This window comes from Tachysurus fulvidraco, chromosome 1 (genome assembly GCF_022655615.1).
Source record: "Tachysurus fulvidraco isolate hzauxx_2018 chromosome 1, HZAU_PFXX_2.0, whole genome shotgun sequence".
Lineage (NCBI taxonomy): Eukaryota > Metazoa > Chordata > Actinopteri > Siluriformes > Bagridae > Tachysurus > Tachysurus fulvidraco.
The window spans coordinates 21,613,909-21,636,740 of record NC_062518.1 but is presented as its reverse complement, the minus strand read 5'-3'; the positions used below and the strand labels follow the sequence as shown (position 1 = coordinate 21,636,740).

At 41.4% G+C, this 22,832-nt stretch overlaps 2 protein-coding genes across 8 annotated transcripts; both read right to left on the bottom strand.

Moving 5' to 3' along the window:
• Positions 1-3,783: 3,783 nt before the first annotated feature.
• Positions 3,784-14,877, bottom strand: dhx9 (DEAH (Asp-Glu-Ala-His) box helicase 9). Of its 3 annotated transcripts, none has more exons than XM_047822456.1 (28): positions 14,746-14,877; positions 13,950-14,074; positions 13,723-13,863; positions 13,487-13,607; positions 13,270-13,403; positions 13,016-13,164; positions 11,645-11,691; positions 11,348-11,484; positions 11,184-11,273; positions 10,579-10,734; positions 10,406-10,483; positions 10,045-10,236; positions 8,234-8,375; positions 8,029-8,111; positions 7,750-7,906; positions 7,564-7,661; positions 7,269-7,482; positions 7,067-7,161; positions 6,801-6,874; positions 6,562-6,714; positions 6,298-6,458; positions 6,076-6,187; positions 5,590-5,772; positions 5,375-5,502; positions 5,014-5,243; positions 4,803-4,918; positions 4,513-4,713; positions 3,784-4,358 (listed from the first exon to the last, which is right to left on the bottom strand). In XM_047822456.1, exons 2-28 carry the CDS (start codon positions 14,058-14,060, stop codon positions 4,073-4,075), a joined length of 3,789 nt encoding a protein of 1,262 aa, XP_047678412.1. In that variant the 5' UTR covers positions 14,061-14,074; positions 14,746-14,877; the 3' UTR covers positions 3,784-4,072. The 3 variants fall into 3 exon arrangements, with proteins under 3 accessions (XP_047678412.1, XP_027004475.1, XP_047678424.1); XM_027148674.2 differs by having other exon boundaries at positions 5,590-5,751; XM_047822468.1 differs by lacking the exons at positions 13,270-13,403; positions 13,487-13,607; positions 13,723-13,863; positions 13,950-14,074; positions 14,746-14,877 and adding an exon at positions 11,816-11,925 and having other exon boundaries at positions 13,016-13,153.
• Positions 14,878-16,180: 1,303 nt separating this feature from the next.
• LOC113644049 (RING finger protein 212B) lies at positions 16,181-22,832 on the bottom strand. 5 transcript variants are annotated; one of them, XM_027148549.2, is made up of 13 exons: positions 22,339-22,423; positions 21,999-22,103; positions 21,628-21,680; positions 19,751-19,825; positions 18,082-18,188; positions 17,903-17,963; positions 17,788-17,816; positions 17,639-17,682; positions 17,125-17,149; positions 16,958-17,015; positions 16,792-16,852; positions 16,575-16,605; positions 16,181-16,483 (listed from the first exon to the last, which is right to left on the bottom strand). In XM_027148549.2, exons 2-13 carry the CDS (start codon positions 22,096-22,098, stop codon positions 16,399-16,401), a joined length of 729 nt encoding a protein of 242 aa, XP_027004350.2. In that variant the 5' UTR covers positions 22,099-22,103; positions 22,339-22,423; the 3' UTR covers positions 16,181-16,398. The 5 variants fall into 5 exon arrangements, with proteins under 5 accessions (XP_027004350.2, XP_047675356.1, XP_047675360.1 ...); XM_047819400.1 differs by lacking the exon at positions 22,339-22,423 and adding an exon at positions 22,776-22,832 and having other exon boundaries at positions 16,182-16,483; XM_047819404.1 differs by lacking the exon at positions 22,339-22,423 and adding an exon at positions 22,790-22,832 and having other exon boundaries at positions 16,182-16,483.

Here is a 22,832-nt window from a genome sequence, read left to right as displayed (position 1 = left end):
TTTATTGTGCCAAAGGTATCGAGAGAACTGAAATAGCAAGAGATACAGTAGATGTGAGCAACCCTGAAATTCACTGTTCAGATGAAGAACTTTTTGTTGGGTTTTTGACATTTTGGCATTTGCTAAGTGAGGAAGCACTCTCCACTCACAAGACAAAGCAATTCTTCAAAGATGCCAGAGCATTCTATGTCCGGAGCTTTCAAAAAGTAAAGGAAAAGTTCCCAATCAGAGACCAAATCTTGACAAATCTGCCAGTGGTCGATCCAGAGAACCAAGATGATGTGAAACCAGAGCAAATTTTGACTTTGGCAGAGAGATTTCCAAATGTTATAAAGGCAGATGCCAGAGAACAACTCCATTTAGAAATCCTGGATTATGTCTAAACTAAACTGGAAGCACTGGTGCCAAATTACAAGAATTTACCAGTCGATGAGTTCTGGGGGAAGCTGTCCAAAGTAAGATCTGTGAGCTCAGGGCAGTTTGAGATTCAGGGAGATCTGTCAGCTGATGAAGGTGCTCCTGGTGCTGCCAAATTCTAACTGTGATGTGGAAAGGGCATTCAGCATTGTGTGTCATATCAAGACAGAATTTAGGAGTCAGATGTCTCACCAAACACTTGTGAATCTGATGTCTTGCAAGATAAACAACTTTATTGAAAATACTTTTTGCAGGTTGGGATGTCTGAAACTGCGACAGAGAAACTAGTCCCCCTGTTGGTAATCACTCAACATTTCAATCAAATAAATAATATTCTGTTTAATCATTCCATTTTATTAATTCATATGAATACAATAAACCAAACCATGAAATGAAGTAATATAAAGATGTTAAATAAGTTACTGCAAGATGATGATTAAAAAACTAAATAAATAAATAAAAACAAATATGACCAAAAATGTTAATCGTACTTGAACACTGCATTTCTTAAAACGCTGCTTTGTAGCTGATCGCTGATCGTCTTTGTGGTTAATCAACACAGCCAAACTAAGGCAGTGTTCACTACATCTTAAGTCAGAGTAAACTGAAAACAATAAACTCTACTATCAAAGTAACTTCCCGTGGTATCAGTTGTAATATCAGTTATAACACCAGTATTTCGTTCTTACATGAATATTGAGAAATTCTCCGGTCCAAAAAGATAGAACTGTTAATATAATGTGTACTATATTATCCTTGCCATCGCAACTGTGCTGTAATGCACTGTGAAATTTTTATTCTGGCTAAAGTAAAGTCTTTGCTTCATGTCTCTGAGGTAAAAAAAAAAAAAATAGAAACCGTTAATTTTGTTATTGTTTTGTTATTGTTAGAAAAAAGTAAAAGTTTCATGATATTGTCTCAGGGTAAACTTTCTGACACCTTGCATCTACCTCTCATCCAACCCAAACTTGCAGCCCCACATTTACCCTTCTTTCTGCCTTGAAGTTTCACCCCATATCATACCTTCATCCCACCTTGTACTGTCATCCTATATCTACCCTTCATTGCACCTTGTTTTGCCATTCTCGGATTTACTTCTCATCTAACCTCATCCTGCAACCCCACACCAACCCTATATTACACCTCATCCTGCCACCCTATATCCTCCCTTCATCCCACTTTGTCCTGCTACCCTACACCTACTCCTCACCCCTCCATGGCCTGCCACCCTACATCTTCCCCTCAGCCCACATTGTTCTACTACCCCACACCAACCATTCATCCCACCTTGTCCTGCCACCCTACACCTACCCCTCACCCCTCCTTGTTCTGCCACCCTACATCTTCCCCTCAGCCCACATTGTTCTGCCACCCCACACCAACCATTCATCCCACCTTCTCCTGCCACCCTACACCTTCCCCTCCTTGTTCTGCCACCCTACATCTTCCCCTCAGCCACATTGTTCTGCCACCCCACACCAACCATTCATCCCACCTTGTCCTGCTACCCTACACCTACCCCTCACCCCTCCTTGTTCTGCCAACCTACATCTTCCCCTCAGCCCACATTGTTCTGCCACCCCACACCAACCATTTATCCCACCTTGTCCTGCCACCCTACACCTACCCCTCACCCCTCCTTGTTCTGCCATCCTACATCTTCCCCTCAACCCACATTGTTCTGCTACCCCACACCAACCATTCATCCCACCTTGTCCTGCCACCCTACACCTTCCCCTTCTTGTTCTGCCACCCTACATCTTCCCCTCAGCCCACATTGTTCTGCCACCCCACACCAACCATTCATCCCACTTTGTCCTGCCACCCTACACCTTCCCCTTCTTGTTCTGCCACCCTACATCTTCCCCTCAGCCCACATTGTTCTGCCACCCCACACCAACCATTCATCCCACCTTGTCCTGCCACCCTACACCTACCCCTCACCCCTCCTTGTTCTGCCATCCTACATCTTCCCCTCAGCCCACATTGTTCTGCCACCCCACACCAACCATTCATCCCATCTTTACCTGCCACCCACACTTAACCCCTCATTCTAATTTTTACTGCCATCTTATCATAACCCCTCATCCCACCTCACCTTGTGTTCCCACATCTACACCCCCACCCTCAGTGATGGGAAGGAACCAGCAGACCCTGAGCCTGTCTCTGCTTCAGATCTTCTGTCTCTGCCATTCCTGAGACATCCCAGAATATTAGTCAGGGTTTCAAATCCTGTCTTAACATCACAGACCAGAGAAGACACGTGTTTGTGGACATGTGGGTATATCTCTGGATGTTAACTGTCTTGCTGTTTATAAAGATCCTGGACTATCTCCTGTGTAAGGAGCTCAAGCAGTGCAAAGCTCAAAAACAAATAATCATTACATTCAATGTCTTTCCTAATAACCTGTGTTCACTTACTCTTGTGTACTCCATCACTATTATGTGCATGCATTTATTATTTGCTTTCTTTTCTCCTCGCCTGGAATTGTGATGACAGAACAGCCATCCATCACCACTATCTATCTGATGGTATATCATTCATTCATTCATTTTCATACCCGGAGGAAACCCCCGAGGCATGGGGAGAACATGCAAACTCCACACACACAAGGCAGAGGCGGTATGATGGTATATCAGTAAAGTGTTAAGTGTCACATTCTCTTTGCAACTGGTGGAAATAAGTAGAACATCGCTTTTTTTCATTATTTACTGTACAGCATATGGGCTGAAATATATTTGGGCACTTTCTGAGTTCAGTACCAAGCAATTACCTACGTGAGGGGAAACAAAGTGTTGACTTGCTAGATTTTAGGGTTTAGCAGACCAGTGTCAAAACAGATCTGGTACTCTGTGCTAAATATCCTTTAGAATTCAGTGTTAGATTACTACTTAGATACGTGTTTTCGTTCAGCTCAAGGACTCTAGCAGAAAAAGGTAAGGACCCAAACACGGTGCAAAACTCAGCTCAAGCAGCCTTTATTATCCATTGTCTTTATTAAACATTGCCTTCGACTCATTTATGCAATTACCTGTAATCTGCATCTGATAATTACCTTTAGAGCACTGTAAAGGAAAAAAAAAACCTTTGCTTGCAAGATTATTCATCATCCACAGCTTAAGATGTTTGCCCAGCCAGAGTCTAACAGCGTGGGTGAGTCAGCTCATCAAACGGAATGATGAATTCACAGGTAGAGATTAAATGGACGTGTTACTGGAACCCTTTTAATTATATTTAACTTAAGTTGATTTTAAATTCAATTAAAAGTTAAGTTTGATAAATGTACTTCAACAAGCCACACACTCAAACAGCAGTTTCGATTTCTTAATCGTTTGTGATTTACGGATTAAATAAAAGACAACGCATTTCATGGTTAATGACACTGACTTTACTTTTAAGTTTTGTTTCAGGAATGAATACCACTTACACAAACACTTATTTTGATAAATTAACAAATTACAGTAAACAAAAATAATCAAGGTAATTTGTCAAATCATAGCATCACTACATAAGTACATCGATGCGTGGATTTCTGAAATCGTCCAACTAGCACAATCTCTGCTCTTCCCACAATGTAAAGACTTTTCTTTCCTTAACACAACATAGATAATGTGACAAAAATGAGCAAAAATGGTATGAATGTAGATCCCTCTTCTAGTATCCTCCATATCCCCCTCTGTTGAACCCACGACCTCCCCTGTAACCACCTCCACCATTCCCTCCGTATCCACCTCCACGATACCCTCCTGACCCCCGGTATCCGCCTCCACCACTGTAACCGCCGGATCCCCTGTACCCACCACCCCCGTATCCTCCACCACCCCCGTATCCTCCACCACCTCCGTATCCTCCACCACCTCGATATCCTCCCCGCCCATGGAACCCCCCAGCACCGCCATCCATCCGTGGCATCTTCGGAGGCCGTGGACCATCTCCAAACCTGGTATAACAGATAAATAGATAGGGGAAGGGTAGAATAAGTGGCATAGAAAATGGATGGTTAGATACTACAACGGGTACACATTATCTCACAAATGTGCCACCTACAAATGACAAAAGAGCAAATAGTGTGGGGAACTCAATGGGAATCTCACCGCGGATTGCTGGCCATGAGGTTGAGTCCAGCAGACGAGGGTCTGGAGAGGAACCGAATGACATTCAGTAGCCGTTCGTTGGTGGGATCAATACTTCTGATGTACTCTGGGTTTTTGGTCACCTCCACCACTAAAGCCTCCATCGCAGCTCTTAGTCCGGCAATGCTGCCAGCTAGTTCATGCTCAATACGCAGGTTGATCCTGCAAACAGTAAAAACAGTTCAGAGTAAGGCAGCAGAGAGACGTTTGTTTCCCTTAAGAGAAATGATTTATTCGTTGTCTAAACTTACCAGTCGTCAAGTACGACCACCTCCCCGTTAGACGTGATTTTCTTGGCGGCAAACAAAATGAGCTGGAGAGGGCTAACCATGGTCATCCCTTTGGCCGAAATGGCTCGGGTCCGAATCTACAATAAGGACCAACAACCGCTGACGTTAACAACTGCAAGCAAATTAGAAGTCATTGTTCATTCTAAAGCCAAAGAAAAACAACTGTGCTGACCTTTTCCCCAAAGACAAAGAAAGGTGACGGATAACTGGGGTCTTGGCTGGAGAAGGGGCAGTTAACAGAAGACTTGTGAATGAGTGCATTTCGACCTTCGGTAGTCAAGATTTTCCTCTTTTCTTTGTGGTAACAGACGTTGGGGTAAGAGCCATAGGTCAGCAATGAGATCACCACGTCCAGGTTATTGTCTGGCCCCACGTTGTTGAACACCTGATTCATTAAGCATTCTGCATAAAAAGAAGAAACATTCACACAGTTCTGAACTGAGGAGAATAAAAACGTCAGAAGAGAATTCCATTACCTGCTGTTAATACTAGGATGTACAGGTATCATGGTTTACTGGAGAATGGTAACACACCTTCAGGAAAACCAGAGTTGATCAGGATCTCCTTTAGCTGCACTTTGGCCTCCCAGGTCATCCTTAAAGTGGACATATGCAAACGCTTGTGCTCACAGAACCTGGCTTCTGCCTCTTCTCCACCCATCCTAAAGACAAGATAAACTTTAAGACTTCCGTTACTTTAAGACCCATTTAGGTAATCAAATTCCTAAAAACACATGTCTAGGTCCTACCGGACTTCATCCCAGGCTTGAAATACAGAAAGTAGGGCCACGTGGTCAGAGAATCGGGTGCCTGCGAAGTTCCTGTGAACAAATCCTAAACGCTTTCCTTCGCTGATGAACGGCTCGGAAAAGCACGAGGCGGCAGAAATGGTGCACACGGCATCTCCTACGCTAGAAAGGCAAACGCAGTAACTGGTGTGTGAAAAACAGGAGATGACTTTTATGAATAATTGTATGAGAAGCAAGTTAGGAACTATTTATATGTCTGGTTCTGTGGAAGGCAGGAAGGAAGACAGGAAGGAAGGAAGGAAAAGAAAGAAAGAAAGAAAGAAAGAAAGAAAGAAAGAAAGAAAGAAGGAAAGGAAGGAAGAAAGGAAGAAGGAAAGGAAGGAAGAAAGAAAGGAAAAGAAAGAAAAGAAAAGGAAGGAAGAAAGGAAATAAAGAAAAAGAAAGAAAGAAAGAAAGAAAGAAAAAGAAAGAAAAGAAAAAAGTTACTTTAGGATGCAGCCCATTATCATCATCTTTCCCAGACGAGGCTCAATAGGCAGCCGGGCCAGGATGCGCCCCAGCGGGGTCAGTTCGTCGTTAGTGTCAAGCGCGTCTAGCTCTGAAAAATTCATTCCCGTGTAGTTAAAAGTTTTATTTTTAAAACAAACAAACCTAAAAAGTAAAGCGTTTATTTTTGCAAGGCCACGCATGGTGAGATGATCGCTATACCTCGGAGAGTGTGTTCAGCTTCAATAACAGCATCCAGTGGAGGAGGCTCGATGGCTTTCGCCAGAAAATGGCCAATAGCACCGAGCCTGAGCAGTTTAATGCTAAGTGCCACCTCATGCAGTGGTGTGCGGAAGATCTCTGGGGTCATGTGGGTCTCCAGTCTTTACAGCGGTAACCACACAGGAGACAATGGAGTGCTTGTTTTAAACACAAACGGTTAAAAGATAAATAGAAAATAATAAAAAAAAAACATGGCATACTCACTTCTCAAAGCGTGCTTTGCTGCACAAGTGGAAGGAGAAGCCTGGCCTGACGCGTCCAGCTCTGCCTTTTCTCTGCTCTAGGTTGGTTTTGGATGCCCACACAGTGGCGTAGTTGGTCATATTGTTATGGGCAGTGAATAGCTTCACTTTCTGCCTGTGAGGGTTTGAATCACAGTAATTAATAATTCATTACATCCCTACTTTAAAAGCGCGTGTCTGATATTTGTACAGATAACGTACTTGCAGGAGTCGATGACATAGACCACGTCGTTGATGGTGATGCTGGTCTCGGCAATATTTGTCGATAGTATAACCTGCAAACACAAAGACAATTTACGAGTCTGAAATGTACCAGTCGGGGAAATGAGGGGGAAAAACCCCCCGAACATTTTAATATAGCCCTTTTCTGGTGCTGGCAAACTTAATACTTTAGGAATTTTGCATATATAATTCTTGTGGTTTATTACTTAAATGGTGTCAAATCAGAAGGTATCAGTAGAGCAAACCTTGGTCACTCCTTCAGGTACGGGGTCAAACACCAGCCGTTGCTCTTCTCTGGGGATCTGAGAATGAAGAGGCAGGATCCTGTAACGATGGCTACCTAATACACACAAAGAGCACGGATGAATTCGCTTCAGCGTCTTCCACGGTACGTTAATACGATACGCGGTATTGGCTGCGTTGCTGTAGCGCCGACGTTTAACTGACCGAAATGTGCGTTCATCTCCAAGTGTTTCTGCATGGAATAGATGAGATTCCAGCCAGGCAGGAAGATCAGCACGGCTCCGGACACCTGCAATGTTTCGATGTACTTCAACAGGGCCTCGATCAGTTCAAATGGCGTTTCCTTCTCGTTCATTTGGGCCATGGAGCGTTTGGTCTCAGGACCGTACTCGGGTCCGCACAACAGGTTACAGTTTACCTGCGGAAGACAAGGACATCTTGCACTAAGAAGAGTACACAAAAAAACACAGTGGTTTGCCCTGTGATGCTTTACTCGTACCTCCTCCTCGCCACCTTCCTCATCTTTGTCTTTTCTCTTCTTATCTGACGGCGGTGGAACAAACTGCGTCATCTGAATGCAATCTTCCAGGAAATACTCTGTAAACATACAGTAAGTGGGAACATAATAATTTTTTTTTGAATGACAAATAGAATTTATTAGGTTTTAAGGCTTTTGATTACATACGCTGCACGGGGAAAGTGCGTCCGAACACTTCTATGATGGGAGAGTTGAAGAAGTAATCTCTGAACATGGTCGTGTCAATGGTGGCGGACATGAGGACCACGCGGACGTCAGGGAAAGCGAGGATCACGTCTCTTAACACCACCATCAGGAAATCAGTCTAGAGGTGACATGTAAATGTAAAATTCCAAAACCTGCTTATTTTGTACTTCTCGAATTCCTGATCACAGAAACTAGGAAGCAAAAATCAGATTGCTTTATTTATTTAAAAAAAAAACTTACATTAATGTCTCGCTCGTGAATTTCGTCCACGATCACATGGCTGATTCCTCTAATTCCAGCTTCCAGCTTCCTCAGGAGAACCCCTTATATAAAGCAACCAGAAGAGGCCATGAAACGTGAATACTACTTCTTCATCGAGCTGATACTTCATAGTAATTTTTTATCTGTTGTTGTTATGGCTACAGGCCACATCAAATAAACTCACCGACGGTGCAGAACAAGATGCTGGCATGCGGTCTGGGCAGGATGGACTCAAAGCGCACACTGTAGCCGCAGCTCTTCCCCACGTCCTCGCCTCTCTCGTACGCCACGCGCTCGGCCACCGACACCGCGCTGATCCGCCGAGGCTACAACGATCGTGTTTGGATTTGTGTGAACAGCTTTGGGTGCATTTTATTTCCCCACTAACAACATACAGTCTTCGCCAAAAGTTTTGAGAATTACATAAATATTAGTTTTCACAAAGTTTGCTGCTAAACTGCTTTTAGATCTTTGTTTCAGTTGTTTCTGTGATGTACTGAAATATAATTACAAGCACTTCATACGTTTCAAAGGCTTTTATCGACAATTACATGACATTTATGCAAAGAGTCGGTATTTGCAGTGTTGGCCGTTCTTTTTCAGGACCTCTGCAATTCGACTGGGCATGCTCTCAATCAACTTCTGGGCCAAATCCTGACTGATAGCAACCCATTCTTTCATAATCACTTCTTGGAGTTTGTCAGAATTAGTGGGTTTTTGTTTGTCCACCCGCCTCTTGAGGATTGACCACAAGTTCTCAATGGGATTAAGATCTGGGGAGTTTCCAGGCCATGGACCCAAAATTTCAACGTTCTGGTCCCCGAGCCACTTAGTTATCACTTTTGCCTTATGGCACGGTGCTCCATCGTGCTGGAAAATGCATTGTTCTTCACCAAACTGTTGTTGTATTGTTCGAAGAAGTTGCTGTTGGAGGGTGTTTTGGTACCATTCTTTATTCATGGCTGTGTTTTTCGGCAGAATTGTGAGCAAGCCCACTCCCTTGGATGAGAAGCAACCCCACACATGAATGGTCTCAGGATGCTTTACTGTTGGCATGACACAGGACTGATGGTAGCGCACACCTTTTCTTCTCCTGAAAAGCATTTTTCCAGATGCCCCAAACAATCGGAAAGGGGCTTCATCGGAGAATATGACTTTGTCCCAGTCCTCAGCAGTCCATTCACGATACTTTCTGCAGAAGATCAATCTGTCCCTGATGGTTTTTTTTTTTTTTTTAGAGAAGTGGCTTCTTTGCTGCCATTCTTGACACCAGGCCATCTTCCAAAAGTCTTCGCCTCACTGTGCGTGCAGATGCGCTCACACCTGCCTGCTGCCATTCCTGAGCAAGCTCTGCACTGGTGGCACTCTGAACCCACAGCTGAATCCTCTTTAGGAGACGATCCTGGCGCTTGCTGGACTTTCTTGGACACCCTGAAGCCTTCTTTACAAGAATTGAACCTCTTTCCTTGAAGTTCTTGATGATCCTATAAATTGTTGATTCAGGTGCAATCTTAGTAGCCACAATATCCTTGCCTGTGAAGCCATTTTTATGCAATGCAATGATGGCTGCTCGCGTTTCTTTGCAGGTCACCATGGTTAACAATGGAAGAACAATGATTTCAAGCATCACCTTTTAACATGTCAAGTCTGCCATTCTAACCCAATCAGCCTGACATAATGATCTCCAGCCTTGTGCTCGTCAACATTCTCACCTGAGTTAACAAGACGATTACTGAAATGATCTCAGCAGGTCCTTTAATAACAGCAATGAAATGCAGTGGAAAGGTTTTTTTGTGATTAAGTTAATTTTCATGGCAAAGAAGGACTATGCAATTCATCTGATCACTCTTCATAACATTCTGGAGTATATGCAAATTGCTATTATAAAAACTTAAGCAGCAACTTTTCCAATTTTCAATATTTATGTAATTCTCAAAACTTTTGGCCACGACTGTACATCAAACTCTGCAAACACGGTCCGGTTTAGTGCCTCACCTGAGTGACGACAATGTTGCACTCTGAGGCTCGTCCTCCTTTAACGTACTGATCCAGTATGTACTGCGGCACCTGAGTGGTCTTTCCGCAGCCCGTGGCCCCACGGATGATCACCACCGGATTGCTGTTGATGGTGTTCATAATCTCCTCCTCGAACTTTTTAACAGGAAGCTGTTCTCGCTCATGCAGTCTCTGCCACAGAAGATAGATAGATAGATAGATAGATAGATAGATAGATAGATAGATAGATAGATAGATAGATAGATAGATAAGCTGCTAAACACAAAGCCAAATTCTAACTGATAATAACTCCACTGAACAAGGGGATGTGGGAGGGGGTCAGTGTAGACCCTCGCCTCACCTCCTGCAGGTTGGTGTCATGTTCTAGCTGGTAGTGGAGTTCGTTTTGCAGGTCTGAACTGATCTGCTCCGGGGTACACTGCCAACAAAAAGTAAACAAGCAAATGTGGTCATTACATTTTGAATACTGAGGGGAAAAAAATAAAAACTTCGGCCAACAAACAGCAAACTCACAAAAGCCAGAGGTCCCTCGTCGATGTTGCTACTGGTCCAAGGGTTCCAGTTGACCTGAGGAGGAGACCACTGCACCACACCTCCTGTATTCTGCTTCTGTGATGGCTCAAAGTGCGCCAACTTGCCCTGAATCAGAGACACCGGGCCGCTGGGATCCTGGAGCAAAAACGACGAGCGTTTGAATACAACTTGACAAGCCACTTGATAGCCAATTTATTAGGAAAAACCCGTACAATGTTTTTCCATCTTGAGCCATGTTCTACGGATCAAGTGCTCCAAGGCGCTTTTCAGGCCGTGTTTGTAAAGACCGATTATTTAAGTTAGAGTAGCTTTCCTAGCGGCTTGCACCAGTCTAGCCATAGTGTCACTCACTGAATGAACTCTAGAGACTATTGTTTGTGAAGATCCCCAATTCGTAACTTTCTCAAACCAGATCTATTGGTATCAATGCCAAAGGTCATTGAGATCACATTTCCCTCTTCTCAAATATTTTAGATGCTCTTGACCTGTACTCTAATTGCATGTTCCAATAAACTGGACAGGGTGTGTGTGTGTGTGTGTGTGTGTATGCGAATTAATTGACAGAAATTTAAATTAGCACTTACAACTGGAGGAATCTGGATGCCAAGCTCTGGGATGACGCTCTGTAGCTGATGCTTCAGCTCGTCGCTCACGTTCACGTTATAAACCTCCAACTAGCAAAGAGACCGCAAATGTTACTGACCTAAATCTAAACGCCACACCGGCTGACGCGAGGTACCGGACTCACCGTCTCTCCGTCTTTCTTCTTGGTCAGTCCTGTAAAAGCCTCGATGACACCCAGGTGATACAGCTGACGGACCAAGGAGAGCGCGCACGACTGGGCCGCCAGCTTTTTATTGGAGCCGTGCTCCCGAGCAAAGATATCTGTACAATGTAGAGGAATTATAAAAAGAGAGGGAAAAGTAATAATAATAATAATAATAATAATAATAATAATAATAACGCATTCACGTTATTGTAGAAAAGCAGAAATGACTGTCAGAACCTCACATGACATGAAATGAAAAAGATTGAAGGTCCTTACTTCGTCGTAGCTGTTTCACAAAGATAGTCATTTCAGCAATGAAGCTCCTAAAAGCATGAGACGACCCGAATTAAAAAGCAGTTACACTATACGGTGGACCATTTCATTACATACGAGGACGTACGTGACGTACGTTACGTACATTGAAACAGTTCCGTTAAAAGAACTGACCTCTGCCTATCAACTGTACAAATCCACATGTCTCGAGTAGGTATGTTTTTCTGCCAGACTCCCAACCATCAACCAGAACACGTCCATCTCAGCCCCAGAAGCCTCCATTCCTGATGAAGGAGCGACACCAAAAATCACAACCAGCCAGTACCACATCCCCAACACTCCAGCATTCATCCAATCAAACTCCATGTGGCACCTTTAGTGCAGCCTAAGTGATGTCACATGGATTAGCACAGATAAAAGGTTGTGATTTTTGGTATCTTTTTTTTTTTAACCTTCCGAGGCTTGTTTCCTTCGGCTTTACGAAGGTATTTAAGAGTAAACTCTGATATCTTTTTTGGCGAGATCCCTTTGGGGTTGAATATACACCAAGGAGTTCTCTCATTCCATGACGAGTCCGACAGAAAAACATACACTCAAACGGATCAAACAGGCCAAAAGTGTGAAAGCAAGTAGAGGGTTGGAAAATATCGTTCTTCATATTTTTTTTTTTATGGGGACAGTCTCTCTCAGTGAGCTATCACGATTCAATCCACATCAGTGTGTATAAACGTAAGGGTTAGATGTACTGTGCCCTGCCTTTTGTTGCTACCTGGAAGTGAAGCGTTTTATATAATTATAATAATAAATATAGCTGCAAGCAGGGATTCCGGGGTCAAGCCGATCAGATGCGCCAAGTTTACATTACCGTTTTATCATGCCGTTGCTACAAACCATACCAAGTTTCGTAGCGATTAAGGCATTGCATTCGTAAGTGTGTGTTTTGTGTGTGTGTGTGTGTGTGTGTGTGTGTGTGTGTGGTGAGTGAGTGAGTGAGTGAGTGAGTGAGTGAGTGTGTGTCACTGTGGTGCTGATTTTGATATTAGCACCCAATACTTGCAGCTATATTGAAGATACAGCCTCACGATGAACATAATTGGATATTTGGACTGTTGGTGGTGCTAGAGGGTTTGAGCTAGACACACCAAAGTTGCTATAGTAACTTATAAGACTGGCCTCTACATGTGTGCCAAATTACATAACTTTCCTACGTACGGTTCTATTCACTTCAATGGCAGATGAGGAAGAATAATAATAAGAAAACCGACAATAACAATAGGTGTCTACACCCCTTGCTGCTTACACACCTCTCTGATGTAGTGGAACTAAAACTGAGTTTCCTATACAAAGTATTTCTTTCATTTGTGGCACCCAAACCTGTTGTGGTCTGGCCCCACTTGGTTGTATTTGTAGTCTGTTTGGATTTTGTCTTTCTGAAAGAACTGGTTTAGACGAGCCTTGGCGTTGTCCAGAGTCCAGTTTCCGTGCAGACCGGCATTTAAATCTACTTCTTCAGACTCCAGGGTCTGATGAGTGGGGGAAAAAAGGGAAGCATAAAGATGGTTAAAAACAACTGTAACACATTTGTATGTTATTACTCATCTGTATAGTGCAGTTTTTTTAATACATACAGCTTTTGCATCCTGTTCCTCTTTCCTCGAGTAGTAGTCCTGAAGGTTAGCGCCTCGTTCCCACTGAGGATTATTCAAGCCCGAGTAGCCGAGTCCGGTCACTCCAGGAACAGGAATAGAGCTTGGCTCAGTGTCTGAGAAGGACAAGAAGATTTAGAGTCTCTTTTACAACTCTGGAGCATGTAACACTAAAATCGCAAGTTAAATTTTATCGTACCCATCTCTTGTTTGACAAGTAAATGTGGAGGCAAAGGACCACTGCCTGGCAGCATCCCAAACCCACTTCCTTCACCACCACCGCCACCACCACCACCATCAGGTACACATGGAGCACTGGCCTTAAAACAGAAGGACACAGAGCTTGTGTGTGATGTGTCAGCTGTCTTCTTTGGGTACATCGCACATGATATCTGTGCTCAGACTATTCTAAATATTTACAGCGATGATACTTACACCTAAAGCAGGTACTTCAGAAGCGGTCATCTGTCCCATGCGGACCAGATAATTTACAAAGTCTCTTGCTGCATTGGCCTGGGCATCTTTCTTATTGGTGGAGTTTCCCATTCCGATGTAACTGAAACCATCAACTCTCACCTAAGGAAAGGCATCTTCTGAATGAATACCCAGAATACACACATTTACTACGTAATCCATGGGAAAAGTCATCACGCTTAACTTACCTCGCACATAAATTTCTGCCTGTTCTTGTTTCCAGCTGCACGGATATCATAGTTGGGGGTCAATTTCTTTTTTCCGCACCAGGCATACAGAAAATTTTTTATGTCCCCCATGGTCAAAGGTTCACCTGGGAAATATAAAAAGAGACAAAACTTTATAACGATTATATTTATTCTCTCATTCAGCCTAGCTGTAAAAAGATAAAGATCTAAACAACTCTAATCTAACAAATCTAACTGCCTAGACACACAGATATAAACCAAGTCATGACGTCACTGATTTAATTGCATATATTATTTTTTGCATATAATTAAATCAGTTCCATATCAAAACGTGCTAAATAAAGAATTAAACTTTTTCAAAATTGAGTTTTTATTAACTACTTAGCTCACAGTCATGGCACCAAAAAGTATTTTTACATATAAATAAATACACAAATAGATTGATAAATAAATAAAAAATAACCAAATGAGGGCGGGACAAACAATGGTGGAAGGTGATTGGTAGTTGGGAAACTGGCAATCGCTGATTGGTCGGCGGACAATAGCATTATGCTAATCAAAAATATAAAAGGATAACGTCTCTTTTGATAGTTTTAAATTAAAACAGATTTGAGAAGTGCATTTTTTTATACCGTCCTACTAGCAAGCTTTTCTAGCAAATAAATATCTAGCTAACATGTATCGGAAGCTATATATCTTAAAAAAATATTTCAGAATGTTTCAAAATGACTAAACATTATAAAACATTATGATATTTGTGATTGTCTATATTTATGATGTAATGTTTATTACTCACAAAGTAGACGCAAACGCACAAAAGTCAATATGAAGCAGGTAAATAAATGTATTATCTATGCTGCTCTGCTACATGGCGCAGAACAACGCTGTCTTCTTCTTCGGACAAAAAAATATCACTACCGCCACCTACTGGTATGGAGGTATATGACAGAAAATACCAGGACGCCTCATCAAACTTGTATGTTTGTTTTCACCGAGTTTCTTGGAAGACCCAAGAGTCTGATATTTTATGTTTAGAAGTCTCTAAAGTCTCCTGTTTGTTTTTAATGACAGGACAATTTCACAAAAAAGACCCAGTGTGACCGATTTTCTTTTCTTTAATTCTCTGAGGTTTTCTAGATTTGTGGAGCTTGGAGAATCTGATATTTTCTCTGCCTGTTACAGGAGCTCGAGTCTTCTCTCTTTGACACATTCATTCATTCTCTACCGCTTTATCCGAACTACCTCGGGTCACGGGGAGCCTGTGCCTATCTCAGGCGTCATCGGGCATCAAGGCAGGATACACCCTGGACGGAGTGCCAACCCATCGCAGGGCACACACACACTCTCATTCACTCACACAATCACACACTACGGACAATTTTTCCAGAGATGCCAATCAACCTACCATGCATGTCTTTGGACCGGGGGAGGAAACCGGAGTACCCGGAGGAAACCCCTGAGGCACGGGGAGAACATGCAAACTCCGCACACACGAGGCGGAGGCGGGAATCGAACCCCGACCCTGGAGGTGTGAGGCGAACGTGCTACCCACTAAGCCACCGTGCCCCCCTCTCTTTGACACATTTATATATAAATATATATATAGTGACAATCTGAACAACACTTAAAGTGCCGATACGTGTACTTGGTCTTTTCCTATACAAGACAATGTATATCATCATAAACTTAAATTAGCAGAGATGGGGGACTCGAGTCATATGAGTCGCAAATTTGAGACTTGCTTGACAAATATTAAAAAAAAACTCAACTTGACTTTGACTTGACATTCATGACTTGAGCCGTACTTGTGACTTGCACGTGTGTGACTTACTCCCACCTCTGTAAATGAGTGAATTAAAAGCATGATCATGTTCACACATTATGACCTCATGACCCTTATTAATGTTGCCTGACTGTATCTAACATGTAGTAACAAAGGTGGGTGCTCCTTAAAAATGAGAAGTGTGTTATTACTGACGAGAGCAAAATTATCACTGCTAAAAACCTCTTACACTGGACAACCACTGAAGGCGTTCCAGAGCTCATTGGCGAAACCAGGAAAAACCTGGGCAAACATTAACCACCATCAGTGCTTCACAAGTCCAAGTCTGGCCTTGATGGGAAAGCAAACAGTTCAAAGCCACTCAGGAATTTTATACGAAATTTATAAAAGGTCTAGGATATGTTTCATAAATTCCATTAAGAAACTTAACTGGCCTTCAGAAATGCAGAATAATAACTCCAAAAGGTTTTTATAACACTGCAAACATATATAATATATCAACAGAAAACAACACATTTTATTATTTTACATCTTTCACAAACAGTCTTTGACCTGCACAAGTGCACTTGAGCTGAAATAACAGAACATGAAAACCACTAATATAACTTCGGTTGTGATTTACAGGTGTCTCGCTGATACATCAAGTCGTATTTAGTGAAATGACCACTATATATTCCATGGTTGGGGGGACTGAATTGTTGCCCCAGGTAACAAGTGAAACTGGAACATGTTTGGAGTTACATGGTCTGACCTAAAGAAATAAAAAAATAACAGCAAATTCTTTATACTGAACTTCATACTGTAGAATGCTTATGAATGTGGTTTAATTATATATAACATACCTCACTGGTGTAGTAACAGAGGTGGGTGTTCCTTAAAATGAGAAGAGTGAGTTATTACTGCCGAGGGCAATAGTATTACTGCTAATACTGTGCATTCATATCTCTGCACTGAATTCCTCACATTTCAATTTGTTGCATGGCAACTGAGTGAAACTTGATTATTTTAGGCACAGGTTAAAGAAACCTTTAATTATGTCGACGTGACTTTAGAACTTACTAAATCCATGTTCGTTCAGCGAACTCAGCGGAGATACAGGGGTGGAAGTATCCAGCGGAGACTTTCACATAAAAAAAAATATAAAAGAAAAAAAAAAGATAAACAACAAACCGATATGTGGAGATAAGCACGATTACTCTGTAAAAAAGAAGGATTAAAAACACACTGCCAGTCTGGGTCTGAGGTGTCGAAACCTCTGCATGGTATCGCTGGAACCTGGGACACTATCAAAAGTGAACAAATATACACTTTTTTCAATTCCAGATAAAAAATATAAAATATCAATATAACAATATAAAAATGAATAAAATTGTTTATATTAATGTTATGTACCTGACAGTCCTGGAGTGTGGAGTGACTTTGCAGAAGGAAATGGGAGAGAAAGCCATAATAAAAGTGCTGTGTCTCCTTCACCATATTTATTTAGCACAAAAACATTACAAGTGTTTTTTTTCCCTCAGTAAAGAATTCAATCTCATCTCACTCTCTGATTTTAGTCTCACAGTGTGATTTTTTTTTTTTTAAATTCAACAACCTTAATGGCCCTTTTACATTAACTAACATTACAACTAGAGCATTAAATCATATTAGTTCCCTAAAGTACATTATAGGCTTTTGCAGGTTCAAGGTGTGTATAGAAATGGTCGATAAATTCCCGACATTTTTAAACTTAACACCTTAACATTATGCCTAATACAACATTACGATTGCTAGAAGGAGGCAAGTAGAAAGTAGCTGAAAGAACCCATAAAGGAACTTCACCTGTCTGTTACCTGATTCAATTCCAGCCAGGTATAATAAACAAACAAACAAACAAACCCTGTTAGCTCATTCAGTCACTAAATACCTGGCGATGTGACAGCCACAGGTAATGTCATCCTTGGAATGTTTCTGTGAGAAAAACAGAATTATTATTTAAAGCTTCGTTATTGCTATATAACTACAGTATATGCTATACATGACTAGCAATTTAAGGTGAACAAACAAGGATAATACCCGTTTGTCTTAAACGTCCCAGGCGATACCTGTGCACGAGGAGAGAGACATTTTCTAGTATTTTCTAATGTTAACCAAATCCAGTATGCACACAAAACAAGTCTGTTTGTCTCACTCTTCTCTGGGAAAGAGGCTTCTTAAGTTCAGCATTCTCCTTCCTGAGCTCGGACACCTGCCTAAGCAGAAAGACAAGCACGGAAAACTTGTAAAGAAACACTTTACTGGTGAAAAATTTGAGCCTAGAGCGTACCGTTGCTTCATAATAAACTTGAATGTTTACTCCAGATTACACACCTTTGGCACTGTTCACTGACTTCCTTTAGTCTTCGTTCCATCTCTACAAATTGGTGTTTGTGGAAGACCATGACTCTCTCTTTCTGTTTCCTCTGGAACGTTGCAATCTGAAAAAGAAAGAAGAAAAAAACGAAGAAAAAAAACAACCTTTTAGAATGAAACTATATAAGGCCAGGCAGCTTCAGGTAATGTTCATGTCAACCATCAGAATGGGGAACAAAATGTGATCATGGTTTTGAGAATGGCTTGTTGATCTCCTGGGATTTTCATGAACCGACCAAGTAAATGGACAGACCGGTTTGAGCTGACAAAAAGTCTACAATAACTCAGAGAACTGCTCTTTGCGATTGTGGTAAGCTGAAAAGCAGCTCAGAATGATCATTGTGTCAATCCATGAGGTGGTGCGGCTAGAACGGCAGTAGACCACATCAAGCTCCACTAATTTCATCCAAGAATAGAAAGCTGGAATCATGTAACATGGACTGATAACTCATGGATGATTTCTATTGAGACACGTAGATTGGTAGGGTCAGAATTTAGCAGCAAAAGTATAGATCCAGGGACTCAACCTGTCTAGTGTCAGGCTGGTGGAGGTGGTGTAATGGTTTTTAAAGATATTCTGACAGGATATTCTGACTCAGATATGCTCTTCAGTAGGCAGTTCCAGAAATCTCTGATTTTTCGAGTCTCTTTTTTGTGGCTGAAGTTTGATGGTCTCATTAACAAGCCTGCATTAATGGATTGTGGTTCCATTGTAGAAGTTGCAAGCACTGCTCTACAGTGTTGCAAAGACTAAAACATGTAATTCTGTTATAAGAGAATAATAATCCTTAGACAACCAGGAAAATTCTAGCTCCTGGATCAAGAGAGGAGATCCTGTCCAACGGGCTGGTTCTGTCAAGGGATGGAACAGTGGATCTGCTATTTAAGTTTGTACAGCTTTGTGGGGGGTTCACATGAGTATGATAATCCAGTGGAACTGATTTTAATGAGTTTGGAGAAGGCCTATGATTGTGTGCACTGACATTTGCTGTCAGAAGTATTGCATGAGTAAAGGGTATCTGGGTCAATACTACATGCAATATAGTCTTTGTAGGAGTGTGAGATGTGTTCACTGTCTTGCCACTAAGTCAGTATTGTTTAAGGTGACTATTCAAGAGACAGTCTTGTTTGTTGTTTTCATCGACAGTTCACAACCATGGCTGGAGAGATGTCTAGTATGGGTGGAGAGAGATAGGTAATGAGGTATCCTCCACCGGGTGACTGGCCTGGTCTCTGGTCCACTGTTCCTCTGAGCTGAATAGAACTATCTGAGGTGGTTTTAGCATCCTACAAGAATTCCACTCGGTCAGTTCAATCTAGAACTGTATCAGGCATGACCCACTGTAAGGAAACCACATAACAGACCCTCAACACAATGAAGAAATTAAATGCAACACTTGGCTTGGAAAGGGTTGCTGGAATCTGTGGCTTGGGACAGAGAAGTCTCGACTTCTCAGTCTGTCTCCCCCACAACCCCAATCAGTAAAAGTGGAAGGAAAATGAACAAACAATTCTTTTCTACATATAGCAAATAATGGCATCTCATTAAGAGGAGGTCACTCATTCTAACATACATTTAAAGCACATTTAAAGTATACTTATTTATTACAGATGTTACGATATAGACCTTTGCAATATGCTCCAGTCGGGTATGAAGGATGTTTATTGGGTCTTTGAAGAACATCTGCTCCTGAGGTTTCATCTGCAGCAAGCTCAACAAAGATGATGGAGTAAACACATAAAGAGAAACAAAACGTAACAAGCAAAAAGTCATTGTTCTTATAGGGACCAAAATCATTCAAACACTAAACCTAATTCCCTGAATGAATTATAATGAAATTTTTTAAGGGTAGGAGTGACTTTAAAGCCCTTTAAAATTACAGACCTGAAAGCAAAAAAGTATGAACGGCAGCACCATATACATTGAATATAAAAAGTCAACACACCCCTGTTAAAATTACAAGATAAATAGCATATTATTTTTTCCAATTAATGTGATATAGCATGGGGGGGGGGGGGCACGGTGGCTTAGTGGTTAGCAAGTTCGCCTCACACCTCCAGGGTCAGGGGTTCGATTCCCGCCACCGCCTTGTGTGTGTGGAGTTTGCATGTTCTCCCCGTGCCTCAGGGGTTTCCTCCGGGTACTCCGGCTTCCTCCCCCGGTCCAAAGACATGATTGGTAGGTTGATTGGCATCTCTGGAAAAAATTGTCCGTAGTATGAGAGTGTGTGTGTGCCCTGTGATGGGTTGGCACTCTGTCCAGGGTGTATCCTGCCTTCATGCCCGATGACGCCTGAGATAGGCACAGGCTCCCCGTGACCCGAGGTAGTTCGAATAAGTGGTAGAAAATGAGTGAGAGTGAGTGATATATCATCTAACTATAATGTGACACAGCAAGCGTTAGTGTGCACACACTTTTAATATGGGTCATGTGACTATGCTAAAAATCACATTTAAATTCATAACATGTCATTCTTGACAAATTTCTTTGTGTCATTCAGCTTTTGAAGCCCTGGTCAGTTATACTGCTCACTCCCTGCAGCTGTCATATTCATCATGTCTGGGCTATGGGGATGAGTGACTAGGCAAAAGCTAAAAAACATCCAATTCTGCCTAATTTTTCCAAACATGTGGCAAAATGTCATAGGATTGTATGAAACCAAGGTAGAATTTTTGCGTATTATCCTGAAAGATATGTTTGGTGCAAAAAAAAAAAAAAAAAAAAAAAAGCTAATCACCTAAAGATAGAAGATGCGAAGCATGGTGGTGGAAACAGCATGCTAGGAAATGCTTGTCTTCAGATGTGACTGGGGTTGTAGTCAAGATAAAGGGAATTGTGTACAGTTCACAATTTCATTCCAGCATGATTATGACCACACATGGCACAAATCAAAGTCAAGTCAATCCTATCAAAAAAACGAATGGCTTTGAAAGGAAATGGCCATCGCAAGATTTGCTACGTCTCGAATTACGATGGTTGCTATACCATAATAAAGGTGGGAGTCACTGCAGACTTTTTGAATAGGGGTGTGAAGACCTTTTCTATTCTCTGTACAAATCCAATACCGCCATCGTTTTAATAACCAGATCTGTTCTCTGCAAGATTCTGTTGCTAAGTGCTAATCAAAACATAACGACAGTCCAATCCATCTCTTCAGGGCAGATTCCAATGAAATACTGATACACAGTATTAAATCTGTGCATCATAAAATCAATGGACTAAAAATAAATGAAATAATTAAATAGTAATTGCTTCTATCCCAACAAGAGATGTTTGTGTATGTCTTTGTGTTTGTGTATAACATTGTTTTTCTTCAGACTGGAGATTCATCATTAAACCTTTTTACTGTCCCTTCTACCTGTACAAGTATGATATTTTTGCACAAAAACTCCTCTAATTTCTCTAAACCAACATAAATCTTATGTATAAGATGATGTAATTTATGGCTATTGTATTTTGACTGTAGGTAAACATCTACGCTTACAGTCGCCTATCACACAAACCTGGTCAGATATAGGCAGGTAGCTGCAGCTAGATTGACACACACAGCAGCGATCTGAGAAAGACGAGAAAAACAATCTATTAGATGCTAAACAATGCGCTAATTTACAGCTTCACAGATTAGAAATAAACAGAGTTTTTTTGCGGTTTAACTGAGAGGCTACTGATCTGTTTATAGCTGCTATAACGTAAGTGATAACAAGAACTGTCTTGATATTCTACAAGATTAAACGTAACTCCAGTCTCTTGAAGTGAAGTGTCACAATGTTGTCATGCTTTAATACATTTTAATAGGTAATTGTTGCAAAATTTGTGTCAGCAGAGTAAAAAAACAATGACTTTGCTTTACAAGGCTTTACATCTTGTATCTCACTTGGTTTTATGCAGCTCTCACAAAGTACATGTCCACAGCTGGACACTAAGAAGTTGTTCCCTCGCCTCAAAAAACAACTGTTGCAGTGAAACCAATCCATCCTACCTGTGGAAAGAGATATTAAAGATTTATACTTGCTCACAAAGCCTACTTTAGAAGGAAATAAAGCAAAAGATAAAGCATTAAGAAGGAAAGCAGGTTGCTAGTTCACTAGCTACTCATTTAGACAAAAATATGCTAGCTGGAAAAACAAAAAACAATTAGCAGAACTATTTAGTTAAAGATTTTGTATCGACTACTTAAACACATCGTTTAGTTTTGACAACACAAGTTTAGATACTTTGAATAATTAACTTGACACGAATTTCTTCAGACCAAAAACAATGTGTGCTAATATTACAGGGTTTACGGTAGTTACGGTAGTACGTTATACATCGCGGCATTAACTGCAGCTGTAAAATTTGGAAATAGATTCAAACACTTTAAACGTGTAAAATTATAAATCCATTTTAAAACCTTTAGCAAACATTAAGTCCCAGATACAGATGTACACAGGAAATTAGTGGACAGGAATTCAATGTACTACTGTAAAACAGGTAATATTCGCGCACTTTAGAAATTAGGGCTGATAGCTTGAACTCTAATATTTAACGTACAGCTGACTCAAACAGAAATGAGACAATCCCTGATTTTTAATATCGGAAGGAAACCAGACAACCTAAATCTAAATATCAAAGATTTAATAGTTTCGTGTATTTGCAGTCTAAAATGTTAGACCTGTTGAGCTAAACCTGTACACTGAAGAAAAGAAGGTCTCGAGCGAATTGTTCTTAT